This window comes from Corythoichthys intestinalis, chromosome 19, assembly GCF_030265065.1.
Source record: "Corythoichthys intestinalis isolate RoL2023-P3 chromosome 19, ASM3026506v1, whole genome shotgun sequence".
Lineage (NCBI taxonomy): Eukaryota > Metazoa > Chordata > Actinopteri > Syngnathiformes > Syngnathidae > Corythoichthys > Corythoichthys intestinalis.
In genome coordinates this window covers 15,063,900-15,079,777 of record NC_080413.1, presented here as the reverse complement: position 1 = coordinate 15,079,777, position 15,878 = coordinate 15,063,900, and the positions used below count along the sequence as shown (strand labels likewise).

The 15,878-nt window shown below is 40.3% G+C and overlaps 1 protein-coding gene across 2 annotated transcripts in view; it reads left to right on the top strand.

Moving 5' to 3' along the window:
* grm1a (glutamate receptor, metabotropic 1a) overlaps positions 1–15,878 on the top strand; it is an 82,678-nt gene that overhangs the window by 37,789 nt on the left and 29,011 nt on the right. For both annotated transcript variants that reach the window (XM_057822241.1, XM_057822242.1), the window contains exons 4-5: positions 12,528–12,763; positions 13,387–13,633. In XM_057822241.1, the coding sequence (XP_057678224.1) occupies positions 12,528–12,763; positions 13,387–13,633 (483 nt within the window). The remainder of the gene's footprint in view (positions 1–12,527; positions 12,764–13,386; positions 13,634–15,878) is intronic.

The following is a 15,878-nucleotide window of genomic DNA, read 5'->3' as shown; positions in this document are numbered from 1 at the left end:
GTTGCGTGCTTTAGTAAATTAATGTTAGGCCTTTGTTTGAACAAAAAGCTTAAACTAATATTTTCCACTTTTGTGACCATTCATTCTTTTTCTGAGACGCTTATCCTCATTAGGGTCTTGGCGGCGGCGGAGCCAATCCCAGCTAACTATGGGCAGTAGGCAGGGTACACCCTGAATCGGTTGCTAGCCAATTGCAGGGCACAAGGAGACAAACAACCATACTCGCACACTAATTGTGCCAATTTAGAGTGTCCGATCAGCCTACCTTTTTGGACTGTGGTGGGAAACGGAGTACCTGGAGAAAGACCCACACAGGCACGGGGAGAACATGCAAACTCCATACAGGAAGGCCAGAGCTCGGGTTTGAACCTTGGTCGCTGAACTGTGAGGCGGACGTGCTAACCACTCTGCCACCGTGCCAACAATACTATTGGTCATTAAAATCAATGAGTTTGAGACTAACTACCACAACATACTCTGTTTATACCATGTATGTATCCAGGTTGAGTGTACGGTGCCTAAACTTTTGTGACTTCCTCCAACATGTTGACATTTCCGGCCCTCAAAATCAAGTCATAATTTACCGCATGGTTTTCTACTAAAAAACTCAGCTGGTCTGAAATCTAAACAATGCAAAACACCACCATCTGCAAGAATGGTAAATAGAGTCATACTTGTATTGCGCTTTTCCATCTTCAAGACCCTTAAAGCACTTCACACTTCATCCCAATCCACCTACTGATGACACAGCTCCAGGAGCAGCGTGGGGTTCAGTATCTTGATTAAGAATGCTTAGACAAGCTTATCAGGGTGGAGAATTGACCCGACAACCTCTGGATTCGGGAACAACTACTCTACCTCTGAGCCACTTCGTTAATCTGTATGCCATTATATTGGTCTAAAAACTCCAATTTCACAGACAAGCTGGGTGCGAACCTCTTCCTCTATTTGACAGATATATTCAGCTGTGTTTATCATGCAAGAACATGTTATCAAGTTCTGTTCTTTTTTTAGTTTACGCTGCAATAAAAGCAGCTTTGAGCACAGTATTTTTGCCGCCATCGCCATGGAGATGTTATTTGGGCTCATGACAGAGGGTTGGTGGGTTTGTCTGGCGGCGGATCTGTCACTCAATCTGTCAGCAGCTCCGCAAGAATATGGCAGATGTGTGGGAAACAGCAACAACAGAGACTGTAATTAGACATAAGGACACAATGGCAGTTACTACCAAAGCAATTGAACGTGTCAGAATATTTGACTCTTTTCTGATAATATTGGACAAAAAATATCGAGGATATTACCCTTTGTTTTAAAACAGTGGTATGAAAAAGTATCTGAACCTTTTGGAATTTCTCATTTCTGCATGAAATCACCATCAAATGTGATCTGATCTTTGTCAAAATCACATAGATGAAAAAACTGTGTCTGCTTTGACTAAAACCACCCAAACATTTATAGGTTTTCATATTTTAATGAAGATAGTATCCAAACAATGACAGAAGGGGGAAAATTAAGTAAGTGAACAATCACAATTAATATTTTGTGACACGCCCCCCCCTTTGGCAGTAGTAACTTCAACCAGACGCTTCCTGTAGCTGCAGATCAGTCTGGCACATTGATCAGGACTAATCTTGGCTCATTCTTCATGAAAAAACATCTGTAGTTCAGTCAGATTCCTGGGTGTCTGGCATGAATCGCTGTCTTTAGGTCATGCCACAGCATCTCAATGGGGTTCAAGTCTGACTTTGAGTTAGCCACTTCAGAACGTGTATTTTGTTCTTCTGAAACCACTCTGAAGTTGATATACTTCTGTGTTTTGGATCATTGTCTTGTTGCAGCATCCTTCCTCATTTTAGCTTCATGTTTCTGATAGACGGCCTCAGGTTTTCCTCCAAAACATCCTGATATACTTTAGAATCCATTCTTCCATTAATGATTGCAAGTTGTCCAGGCCCTGAGGTACCAAAACAGCCCCAAATTATGACGCTCCCTCCACCATGCTTCACGGTGGGGACGAGGTGTTGATATTGGTGAGCTGTTCCAATTTTCCTCCACAAATGACATTGTGTGTTACTCCCAAACTTTGGTTTCATCAGTCCACAAAATATTTTCTGTTGATTGTCCAAGTGCCGTTTTTGCGAACATTAAACGTGCAACAATGTTTTGTATCCTTTCCCAGCTTTATATAAATCAACAATCCGTGATCGCAGGACTTCGGACAGCTATTTTGACCAAGCCATGATGCACATCAGACAATGTTTCTCATCAAGACAATTCATACCAGATGTGTGTTTTATAGTGTGCAGGGCAGCTTTAAGTCACTCATCAGTGATTGGGCACACACTTGACTTAAAATGTTTGGTAAAAATGGGTTTCAATTGATCTTTAAGTCTCCTTTGGCAGAGGGTTTATTTACTCATTGTCCCCCCTTCTGTCATTGTTTACATGCTATCCTCATTAAAATAAGAAAAACTATCAATGTTTGGATGGTTTTAGTTAAAGCAGACACTGTATTTTCATCTGTGTGATTTTGACAAAGATCAGATCACATTTGATAATGATATTAGGCAGAAATGTGATAAATTCCAAAAGATTCTAATACTTTTTCACACCACTGTGCCACCATTTTGAACATTCCTCACAGTAGTAAAAACATCTTTGCTAACCAAATCAGCAGCACATACCATATCCTATAAAAAGCTGTACAAGTTAAAAAAAAAAAAAAAAAAGACCTCAGCGCCCCACCTCATTATTTCTTCGTTTCCTACCCGTGGTAACGCTATCCTCAGTTGACATAAAAAAAAAAAAAAAATTGAAAGTTTTTCCATTAACTACATGAACTTTTATCTTAACTCTCACGTAGGGCAATTAGTAGAGCCACCTTTCTCAGCCCTGGAATCCTTTCGCTTTCCTCTTTCTAAACCAACTCTTCCATGTTGGTCCTCCTGGGGGAAAGAGTGCATGTGATTAAAATCTCTGCCCTGCCGATTAATTCATGGCTTCATAAATATCCAAATGTGTAAGCCGAGTGAAAGTAGACCATTGGGAGAGAGCTGGGAAGTTATGTCACGAACGAAATCAGCAGTGAACAATTGCCAGTTAGCTCGTTCACCCACATTGACTGCGATAGACGTCCAATCCATTTGGACTGGGGCTGCCAGCCTCTCCCAGTTCAAACGGATTGGACGTCTATTGTCGTCAATGGCACTGGAACATGATTATTTCTCAAAAGTGAGGACATTAAATTAGTAAATACTTCCCACTGCTGCTTATTCTTCATAAAAAGTTTGAATTGACTCCCCAAAGTCAAAACTTTCCGTTATTTTGGGCCAAAAATGGATTCCGAACCGGCTCTTTAGGACTGCGGTCTACACATCTTGTCGCAAAATCAATCAGCTGCGCTTCAATTGCGTTATAAAGCCGCTCCTCAGGTATTTTCAACGCATATTATACCAGAATGGGCCCTCCGATAATTCGGCGTGACGCCGAAGTGTGGTGAAATTAGATTTTGTCTCACAATAGATGTCCCCCCGGTGGTCCGAAAAGAAGTGATGAGTTTCTGTGCCCGCCACTTTCAGTTCAGCGCCATCCTGAGAGAGCAAAGTGAGAAGATGTCATTTTTGCCTGGGAACACATCCATGTCTCCAGTGCCTCGTGAATTATTTGTGAAGTGCAGAGTTGCTTTTTTCTCCACTGTTTCTCCTGCACACCTAAAAAAAGGAAATCGGTCTCCGTTTTTAAGTCGAACGAACTCAAACGGAATTCACGGATGTTTGGTTGAACGTTGTGCGGTTTAATTAATTATCTGAATTACCATTAATCAGACCAACGAGGTTGGTAATATATATTGTGTCTAAAGTTTGGGTGTACGCGGATATTTGTGGTCAATAATATGAGCATATATGTTCGCGACACCAACTCTTTGCTACATTAATGTGGTTAAGGAGGGAAATTTGTATTGGCGTTCTATTGTGTGTTGTCTTGTGGCCACTAGAGCTCATTAAACGTTTTTTTCCTTTGTGAGTGAACTCAAACAAACAATATTACCTGTTTGTTGAATGCTCTCATTTGGCTCACATTCAAACTGTTCCAGTGTAAAAAGGTATTAAGATGTGAAAAAAGACATACTTAGGCTAGGTTCATACCGCAGGTCTCAATGCACAAATCCGATTTTTCTTCATATCCATTTTTTCCATTCAGCCCGTAAATGTAGTATGCATTAACACTAACTCGCAGTCCAACATGCACTGAGAAAACTGACCTGCATGTGCAGAAGCATAAAAAAAAATGACTACACATGCTGGATTTATGTCATTCTAGGGCGATCATATTTTGATTTCCAAAAAGAGGACACAAATACCAGACATAAATAATCTCCGTTTAGTCTCATATTCAAAGTTTATATGGATAGATCTTAGGCCTGCACAATATATCGTTTGAACATCGCCATCGCAATGTGCGCAGGACGTTCGTTTTTTTTTTTTTTTTTTTTTTGCCAACTTTTGTTTTGCTTCATAAAGGTAGCAATTTTGCAGACATGACTTCCTGGATCCCTTTTATACACACCAATCTTTATCATTCACAGATACAGTGGGGCAAATAAGTATTTAGTCAACCACTAATTGTGCAAGTTCTCCCACTTGAAAATATTAGAGAGGCCTGTAATTGTCAACATGGGTAAACCTCAACCATGTGAGACAGAATGTGGGGAAAAAAAACAGAAAATCACATTGTTTGATTTTTAAAGAATTTATTTGCAAATCATGGTGGAAAATAAGTATTTGGTCAATACCAAAAGTTAATCTCAATACTTTGTTATGTACCCTTTGTTGGCAATAACGGAAGCCAAACGTTTTCTGTAACTCATCACAAGCTTTTCACACAGTGTTGCTGGTATTTTGGCCCATTCCTTCATGCAGATCTCCTCTAGAGCAGTGATGTTTTGGGGCTGTCGTTGGGCAACACGGACTTTCAACTCCCTCCACAGATTTTCTATGGGGTTGAGATATGGAGACTGGCTAGGCCACTCCAGGACCTTGAAATGCTTCTTACGAAGCCACTCCTTTGTTGCCCTGGCTGTGTGTTTGGGATCATTGTCATGCTGAAAGACCCAGCCACGTCTCATCTTCAATGCACTTGCTAATGAAAGGGGATTTTCACTCAAAATCTTTAATACATGGCCCCATTCATTCTTTCCTTTACACAGATCAGTCGTCCTGGTCCCTTTGCTAAAAAAAAACATCCCCAAAGCATGATGTTTCCACCCCCATGCTTCACAGTGGCTATGGTGTTCTTCGGATGCAATTCAGTATTCTTTCTCCTCCAAACACGAGAACCTGTGTTTCTACCAAAAAGTTCTATTTTGGTTTCATCTGACCATAACACATTCTCCCAATCCTCTTCTGGATCATCCAAATGCAAATGAACCGCAGACGGGCCTGGACGTGTACTTCCTTCAGCAGGGGGACACGTCTGGCAGTAAAGGATTTGAGTCCCTGGCGGCGCATTGTGTTACTGATAGTAGCCTTTGTTACTGTGGTCCCAGCTCTCTGTAGGTCATTCACTAGGCCCCCCGGGTGGTTGTGGGATTTTTGCTCACCGTTCTTGTTATCATTTTGACGCCACGGGGTGAGATCTTGCATGGAGCCCTGGATCGATTGCTCCCACAGTTGAATTCTTTACACCAAGCGTTTTACCTATTGCAAATTCAGTCTTCCCAACCTGGTGCAGGTCTACAATTTTGTCTCTGGTGTCCTTCGACAGTTCTTTGGTCCTGGCCATAGTGGAGTTTGGAGTGTGAATGACTGAGATTGTGGACAGGTGTCTTTTATACCGATAATGAGTTAAAACAGGTGCCATTAATACAAGTAACGAGTGGAGCCTCGTTAGACCTCGGTAAAAGAAGTTAGACCTCTTTGACAGTCAGAAATCGTGCTTGTTTGTAGGTGACCAAATACTTATTTTCCACTGTAATTTGGAAAAAAAATTCTTTAAAAATCAAACAATGTGATTTTCTGTTTTTTTCCCCCACATTCTGTCTGTCATGGTTGAGGTTTACCCATGTTGACAATTACAGGCCTCTCTAATCTTTTCAAGTAGGAGAACTTACACAATTGGTGGTTGACTAAATACTTATTTGCCCCACTGTACTTTAGCCTGGATTAAACTGTATTTTATGAAAACTAGGGATGTCCGGATCGCATATTTTTGCACCCGAGTCCGAGTCACCCGATTTTTAGAATCTGCCGATACTGAGTCCCGATCCGATACCGAAAAAAGTTTGTTTTTTTCTTTGACGCTCATGCTGCCGAGACCAGCCTCTCACTTACACAATGAATGAGTTGCCACAGCACACTTCAGGCTGAGTACCAAGTTTAACGATGATTAACACATTTGTGCCTTTGATCGTAGCGCTACCGAGGCCTCTCTGGCCAGATCAAAACTACAAACCTGTCAATCATCGTTAACTTTAAGTATCAAATGCCAGCCGCACTGGTGACCAAGAAAAACAGTTTGGTCACACTGCTTAGCAGGAGAGAGGGTAAGAGGCTGTACGAGCATGAAACAGAAAAAAACCCGATCTTTTTCAACTGATTCCAATCCCCTGAAAAATGGCACGGCCTGCCCAATTTTCGATCATGTAAACTGGTTGGGACATATCTAATGAATAAAATGTGGTCACAGTGAATAACCAAGTGTTTCCAAGCAAAGCTATTTAAGTCACCTGGTGGAAATTCTTCTAATTTTAATATTGCACTATTAAATTTCAATAGAGCGCAAGCCCACAAAAAGTCACAATGTCAGTTTTTTTCTAATCTAGTTCAACCCTAATTGATAGAACGCACACACATACAGTCAGTTTGCCAAACTCTCCGCCATGTAAGCAATATTGGAAATACAGTACTGCTTATTTTGCGCAAAGAAAGAAAACTGAGCATTCTCCCCCTCAATTTAATTTTTTATGACTGTTATCAAGCCCGGCTCTTCCCTAAAAGTTCAAGCAAGACACTAACGTACAGCTCCATCGCTGCCATCCTCCGTGCCTTTCACTCTTTGCTGATGTAATTGCTTCGTGAATTCCGATTTTGGAGACTTGACAGTTTAGACCGCAGCTACATTCTGGAAAAATGTGGCCCAGATCGGATTTTAACCACATAAGAAGTGACCTAGATTGGATTTTAATAGTCCACTTTTACGTGATCTGTCCCGTTCAGACTGTCAAGTTAATGCCTCACTCGAGTCGGTAAAACACGAAAAAAATCGGTTTTGTGCATTAAGACCTTGGGTATGAACCTAGCCTAAGAGATCTAATATGATTTACTACAGTAGTTCTCATCTCCAGAAACGTATCGGCCATAAATCTTTGATTTATGCACCCACTGAATCTTTGTGATGTATAGTATATAACGTTTTAGAAATGCTTAAATTAAGTATCATTGTCATTGATTTGAATAGAGAAAGCTGATTTGAGCTAAGAGTGTTGTGATTTACGGTTAAGAAACACCTTCAGTAAAAAGCACTACTTCATGTTTCATGGTTCCCTGGGTCAGCATACCATACTGATTCTCAAGTCAGTGGGTAAATTAGATTGACTGAACAACACATGGGGCTGAAATCTGATTACATCGAAAAATGGCTCTTTGTATCTGTGTACTTTTTTTCATGTATGTACAGTCAGGAGCAGAAGTATTTGCACCCCTTGTGATTTTTCAAGTTCACCCACTTAGAAAATAGGTCAAGGTCTGACATTTCAATGAGAGATGCAGTTCATCTTATAGAGACATAATCTATAAAAAAAACCTCACATTGTATGATTTTTCAATAATTTATTTGAATTTACTAGGGTTTATAAGTATTTGTACCCCTGAGAAAATCAGCGCTAATATTTAGTGAAGAAACTTTTGTTTGCAACTACAGAGATCAGATGCTTTCTGTAGTTCTTCACCAGGTTTTCACATATGGAAACAGGGATTTTGGCCCATTCCTCCACATGAATCTTCCCTAGAGCTGGGTCTGTCGTTGAAAAACATGAAGTTTCAGCTCCATCCAAAGATTTTCTATTGAATTGGATTGAGGTCAGGAGACTGGCTAGGCCATTCCAGAATCTTGATATACTTTTTACGAAGCCAATCCTTCTTTATTCTGGCTGTCTGCTTCGGGCCATTGTCATGTTGGAAGATCCAGTCACGACCCATCTTCAATGCTCTAACTGAGGGAAGGAGGTTATTTCCAAAAATCTCTAAATACATGTCCCTGGTCATCCTCTTCTTAATACAGTGCAGTTGTAAAGTCCAATATGCAGAAAAACACCCCCAAAGTATCCCCATGCTTCACAGTAGGGACAGTGTTCTTGGGAAGGTATTCATCATTCTTCTTCCTCCAAACACTGAGTGGAATTAAGACCAAAAAGTTCCTTTTTAATCTCATATCAACACATCACTTTCTCCAATGACTCCTCTGGATCATCCCAAATAGTCATTGGCAAACTTAAAACGGGCTTAGACATGTGCTGATTTAAGCAGGGGAAACTTCTGTGCCATGCATAATTTTAAACCATGTCGTCTTAGTGTATCACCAACAGTAACCTTGGAAATGGTGGTCCCAGCTCTTTTCAGGTCATTGACCAGCTCCTCCTTTGTAGATCTTGGCTGATTCCTCACCATTCTTAAGATCACTGAGTCCCTACGAGGTAGATCTTGCATGGAGCCCCAGACTGAGAGAGATTGACAGTCATGTTTAGCTTCTTCCATTTTGTAATAATTGCTCCACCGGTTGATCTTATATAACCAAGCTGCTTGGCAATTGCCCCGGAACCCTGTCCAGCCTTGCAGAAGTCTACAATTCTTTCTCTGGTGTCTTTGGACAGCTATTTGGTCTTTCCCATGGTAGCAGTTGGATTATGACTGACTGTGGGGTGCACAGGTGACAATAATGAGGTCAAACGGGCGGTGGGTGGGTTGTTAATGTCATAATTATTAGGGTTGTTCCGATCATGTTTTTTTGCTCCCGAGCCGATCCCGATCGTTTTAGTTTGAGTATCTGACGATCCCGATATTTCCCTATCCGATTGCTTTTTTTTTTGCTCCCGATTCAATTCCAATCATTCCCGATAATTTTTCCCGATCATATACATTTTGGCAATGTATTAAGAAAAAAATGGATAAAACTCGGACGAATATATACATTCAAATTAGAGTACATAAGTAATGTATTTCTTTGTTATGACAAAAAAATCGTTGAGATGGCATTTACATTATTAACATTCTTTCTGTGAGAGGGATCCACAGATAGAAAGACTTGTCATTCTTAAACGACAAATTTGACTTTGTATATTGTGACTAAATATTGCGATCTAGTGTATTTGTTGAGCTTTCAGTAAATGATACTGTAGCCATGCAAGTGGAACCATGACTGTGCGTAGTGCTACCAATTGATATATCTTCTCTGCGTTGGGAAATAACACAGGGTGTTAAGAAAAAGATCAATTACTATCTTGCTTCCCACGATATTTCTAATCGTAGGGAGAGGGATTGTAAGGCTTTAGCCAATTAAAAAAAGGCTCCAAAGACTTCCAAAATTCACTCTACTCATTTTACGCTGCCTTTTAGCTCTCTATATAGGTAAAACGGCTTCATTACAGATTGAGCGCGACAATGCGTGAGTGGGTCGTGCAGCGCATGCATTAATTGCGTTAAATATTTTAACGTGATACATTTTTAAAAGATTAATTACCGCCATTATCGGGATAAATTTGATAACCCTACCTTAAGCCAAAACTAAAAACTCTGGATGAGTGTAACATGTTATGTCATTAACATTAAATACAATTAGAAAATTATTTAATTAAAAAAAATATATATATATATATATATATATTAAAAAAAGGCATGTCCGATATTTTTTTTGCGGTTCCGATACTTTGAAAATGACGTGATCGGACCCGATCGATCGGGACATCTCTCATAATTATTGCTGATAGGGGAGTGCAAATACTTCTGCTCCTCACTGTATGTTTGTATCCTAACATATATGGCTAACAAAGATGATCCTGAAAACATCCACAACCACTATAAAATGCCCTTTGCGATGCCAAAACAAAAAGCGAATCAACCAGAAGCACCTGTAAGTGCCTCCTGCCTCCAGATACGTGCTCCATTTCAGCTTTAAAAGGCCTAATCACACACCATCACTCGGCTTGTATTGTCTCACATTTGATTGCACCTTCCCTCCTTTGATGGACACTAATTATGGCCAGAATGGTCTGACCTACACCAACACACACACAGACAGGCGTGTCCTTATCTGTCACCCTGAACATCCCAAGTGCGCGTCTGTGGGATAATTGCTTCCGCGGTGAGTCATACCTAATTGGCGTGTAGCTGTCAGCGGCGCAGGTATTAAGGCAACGTCCCACAACGGCTCATGGAGAACGGGCAGAGCACTGAGGGCTTGTTTGTCTTTTATTTGCCCGTGTCCCGTCGCCTGGTGTTTTTCTTAACGCCTGCCGGTGGACTGCAAGTCCAAATGAGCTTGTTAGGTCAGATACAAGCTGGAGGAGTACTGGAAGCTAACAGTCACGGTGGCAGTGTCACTTTTGAGTTGTCTGTCCATTTTTAACAAGACACTTCTCAGTTTTGTGAGTGTCACTCTTGCTTTTTGCTTGACCTTTAATTAAAAAAGTTTCTTTGTTTTAAGATCATCCATCCATCCATTTATCCATCTGTCAGTCCATCTGTCCGTCTGTCCATCCAACAAGGAGAGCTGGTGTTTATCCCAGGTAATACTTTGGCCAGATGTGAGTTTCAGTAAGAAGTGAATTCTAACCGTATGATCTCTAAAATGTGTTTGAGATTTTATTCGTATACAGCGGTGTGAAAAAGTATCTGAACCTTTTGGAATTTCTCACATTTCTGCAAAAACTCACCATCATATGTGATCTGATCTTTGTTAAAATCACACAGATGTAAAAACAGTGTCTGCTTTAACTAAAACCACCCAAACATTTAAAGGTTTTCATATTTTAATGCTGATAGCATGCAAATAATGACAGAAGGGGGAAAATAAGTAAGTGAACCCTCTGCCTACGGAGATTTAAAGATCAATTGAAACCAATTTTTACCAAACAATTTAAGTCAGGTGTGTGCCCAATCACTGATAAGTGGTTTAAGGCTGCCCTGTCCACTATAAAACACACACCTGGTAAGAATTGTCCTGATGAGAAGCATTGTCTGATGTGCATCAAGGCTCAGTCAAAAGAGCTGTCTGAAGACCTGCGATCAAGGATTGCTGATTTGTATAAAGCTGGGAAAGGATATAAAACCATCTCTAAAAGTCTGTATGTTCATCAATCGACAGTCAGAGAAGTTGTCTACAAATGGAGAGAGTTTGGCACTGTTGCTTGTCTCCCAAGGAGTGGCCGTCCACCAAAGATGATGCCAAGAGTTCAGCGCTGAATACTCAGAGAGGTGAAAAAGAACCCTAGAGTGTCTGCTAAAGACTTACAGAAATCACTAGCACAGTCCAATATCTCTGTGCACACATCAACTATGTGTAAAACTATGGCCAAGAATGGTGTTAATGGGAGGACTCCACGGAGGGAATCACTGCTGTCTAAAAAACATTGTTGCTCGTATATGTTCGTAAAAAGGCACTTGGACACTCCACAAAAGTTGTGGCAAAATATTTTGTGGACTGATGAAACCAAAGTTGAATTGTTTGGGAGTAACACAACTTGCAATCATTAATGGAAGAAAGAATTCAAAAGTTTATCAGGATGTTTTGCAGGGAAACCCGTGGCCGTTTGTTAGACAGTTGAAGCTGAAAAGATGGATGCTGCAAAAAGACAATGATCCAAAACACAGAAGTAAATCAATTTCAGAATGGTTTCAGAAGAACAAAATACACGCTCTGAAGTGGCCAAGTCAAAGTCCAGACTTGAACCCCATTGAGAAGCTGTGGCATGACCTAAAGACAGCGAGTCATGCCAGACATCCCTGACTGAGCTACAGCAGTTTTGTGGAGAAGAATGGGCCAAGATAAGTCCTGATCGATGTGCCAGACTGATATGCAGCTAAAGGACGCATCTGATATACAGTAATTTAAAAAATAAATAAATAAAAAATTAAAAAAAAAGGGGGGGGGGGCACAAATATTAAATGTGATGGTAAACTTACTTATTTTTTCCCCTTCTGTCATTGTTTGCATACTATCCTCATTAAAATATGAAAACCTATAAATGTTTGTGTGGTTTTAATTGAAGTACACGTTTTTTTTTCATCTGTGTGATTTTGACAAAGATCAGATCACATTGATGGTGATTTTACGCAGAAATGTGAGAAATGCCAAAAGGTTCAGATACTTTTTCATACCACTGTATTCTGATTTTTTTTTTTTGCTGTTATTTGAATTGACTTAACAAAAATGTCTTTGTTTTATGATAATCTATCTAACCAACAGGCTTACAGGTTTTTACAGAATACTCCAATGTAAGGACTTCAACAAAGTAATTGCTCTCTTTCTCTATCCAGCGATGGGTGGGCTGACCGCGACGAGGTGGTGGAGGGTTACGAACAAGAAGCCAAGGGAGGCATCACCATGAAGCTGCAGTCCGCAGTGGTCAAGACTTTTGATGACTACTACCTGAAGCTGCGACTTGACACCAACACCAGGAACCCTTGGTTCGCAGAGTTCTGGCAGTATCGCTTCCAGTGTCGTCTGCCTGGCCATCCCCAGGAGAACAAGAACTACAAAAAAGTCTGCTCTGGTGAGAAATTGTTGCGACTTGAGTAATTTCACATTTTGAATGGTTTGAAACGGATGACAAACATGAAAATAGTTGAAAAGCGAAAATGGGTAGGGGAAGAAATGACAATATTTTCTGTTTTTTTCCCCTCTATTATTATTCCTTCCCTGTGCTCTCAAAAGGTGACCATGGTAAATTTTGTTATTCTTGTCGACACTGTTTGAATCACAAATTATTCAACCAGACATACTGACTTTGAATGGAGCAATACCCTCATAGATGTTACTCTACTTTCTCTTATTTTTTTAGACCTACAAGGTGGTAAGTACACTTTTCTACCAACTGGTGATACTTAAGAACCACACTGGGCACTCTGTGAACACTGTGACACTTCAATTTTAACTGATGCATTGGGTAAAAACCTACTGTTTTCAGATGATTTGATAGTTGCATCAGTTAAACTTGAAAATGGATGCAAAATACACCATTTCATCTCACTAACCACTGAGATGGCACCCTTTTTAGTTCCACTTCAGGGGCATGTGCCACTGAATTTTGTTTAAACCAAAGATAATCTGCCACAAAATCAACTTCCCCGAATCTGTAATCAGAATGTTTGGCCACGTTCTTATGCCCCTAAACAGGAAACGAGAGCCTTCAGGAAAACTACGTTCAGGACAGCAAAATGGGCTTCGTCATTAACGCCATATACGCCATGGCGCACGGCCTTCACGACATGCACAGGGAGCTGTGCCCGGGCCAAACGGGGCTGTGCGAGGCCATGGACCCCATCGACGGCAGCAAGCTTCTCGACTACTTGCTTAAGACGTCCTTCAGGGGAGTCTCCGGGGAGGACATCTACTTTGACCAAAATGGAGATACCCCTGGAAGGTAAAGAACCAGAAGGAGGAATGTGATCAGACTGTGAAATTCGCCTTTAAAATTTAGTAAACAAGATGTAAAAACTTTCTGCAATATCTTCTTTAGCTGATAATTTTCTTTGTATTTGTTTTCATAAACTATTCGCAAGACTGTGGCGTCAATCGACCCTTCCTACCCACTAGCAGAGGTGGAGAGAGTAGCCAAAAATTTTACTGAAGTAAGAGTAGCGTTACTTCAAAATAATGTTACTCAAGTAGGAGTAAAAGTAGTAATCCAAAAAATTTACTCAAGTACAAGTAAAAAAGTATCCAGTGAAAAGAATACTCAAGTAATGAGTAACATTTCGAGTAACTGCTTATTTTTGTTTGGATTTTTTTTTTTTTTCTAAATAATGTTTTTTTTTTTTCTCTTAGCACAAACTTATCTATATGAACTGTTGTTATAATGATGCTGTACGATAACCCATTACATAACCACATTAAGCCAAAGAAATGTTTTTAAAAATTAAAGAGAGAAAGGAAAAACAGTAATGAAGCATTATTTGTCCAAAGAGCATGAGTGCCCTGCCCTCTGGTGGAGAAAATAGTTCCTAATTTGCGTAGTGAATACTGTAGTGGTTTTCCGTGGTCAATCGGTCCAAATAAAAACTGGGAGAGACTTTTAAATCCGCAATTTCGATTCATGTTGAGGGCAGCGCTTCATGTCAAATACTTCATTCGTTACAGTGATTTAAAGACGCGTAATTGAACAGGCTTGCGTGGTCATAGAACGGCAAGCTTGCGTCTGATTGGTGTAATGGAGTCATGTGCTTATTGTTGTGACGTCTCATTGGTGAAATTAGTAGCGCTACTCTTGGCAATGGCATCTCTGGCAAAAAAACAAAACAATAAATCTAATATGTAGAGGAAAGAGGAAAAATGTAACGACTCTTGAGTAGCCCAAAGTAGCGGAGTACGAGTAGCCTTTTTTTTCTCACAAATTTACTCAAGTAAAAATAAAAAGAATGGCTTAGTAAAACTACTCTTAGAAGTACATTTTTCTCAAAAGTTACTGAAGTAAATGTAACGTGTTACTACCCACCTCTGCCCTGTGGCTTGCACAATATATTGTTTAAACATTGCCATCACAATGTGCGATTGCTGAATAGTCACATTACAGGATGTGCAATTCTTTTTTTTTTTTTTTAACATTTTTTAACATGTAAACTTTTGTTTTACTGCATAAAAGCAGCAAGTGTGCATAACCTTGATCCTGGATCTCTATTATCTACAGCAAGTCTGGATTAAACAGCATTATATAAATTAGGGATGTCCCTGATCAGATCACGCCATTTTTCAGAGAATCGGAATCATGTGAAAAGGATCGGGTTTTTCAATTTTTAAAAATGTATTCATGTTTTTCCTGCTTCGTGCTTGTACAGAGCCACAGCCTCTCACCCTCTTTTCTGCTAAGCAGTGCAACCAAACTGTTTTTCTTGGTCAGCTGGTGTTTGGTACCTAACATTAACAATGATTGACAGGTTTGTAGCTTTGATCTGGCCGGAAAAGCCTTGGTAACTCTACAATCTAAGGCAGTGGTCCCCAACCTTTTTAGTACCACGGACCGGTTTGTTGTAGGCCTTTTTTTCACAGATTAGCAACGGAATCAACCTTTTATAAACACTGGCCTCTCCTAAAACGTGACGACAAATATCCTTGATCGCTGGAATAATGAGTCCTCCAATTGTGAAAGGTTTCTTGGCTGTAGCAATACGATTCGCCACAAGGTATGATGCCTTCAGTGCATTCGCTTTTGTTGCATCGTTTGCTAGCTTTTAGCCACGTAATATGCAGAATGGACATGGTAGTGGGCTCCTCTTCTGGCTCAGCAGGTGGCTTTTCCCTGTAAAAAAAAAGCTGCTCAAAGACTTTTCAGTCATCTTCACTTACGTGTGGGCTTATTATTTCCAGGAACAAATTTGATGCACCTACTTTATTATTGAGGACAAGCCCACATAGAAATACAAAATAAATGCTAGATGCTAGCTCCAATGGACTTCAATTACAGTACGTCTTCCTATCCAGTTTTATTTTTAAATCTATTGACTAATCCAAGCAAAACGACCAGAAGTACTCCATCCTCCATTGCTGAGGTGTGCTGCCCGCAGCACGCAGCCAACAGCAACTAATGTTACTGTTTACATTGACTGACGCTGGGCTGCAAATACCCCAGTTTATAGCAGCTACCCACTTGAGGAGTGGAGATTTGTGTAGGT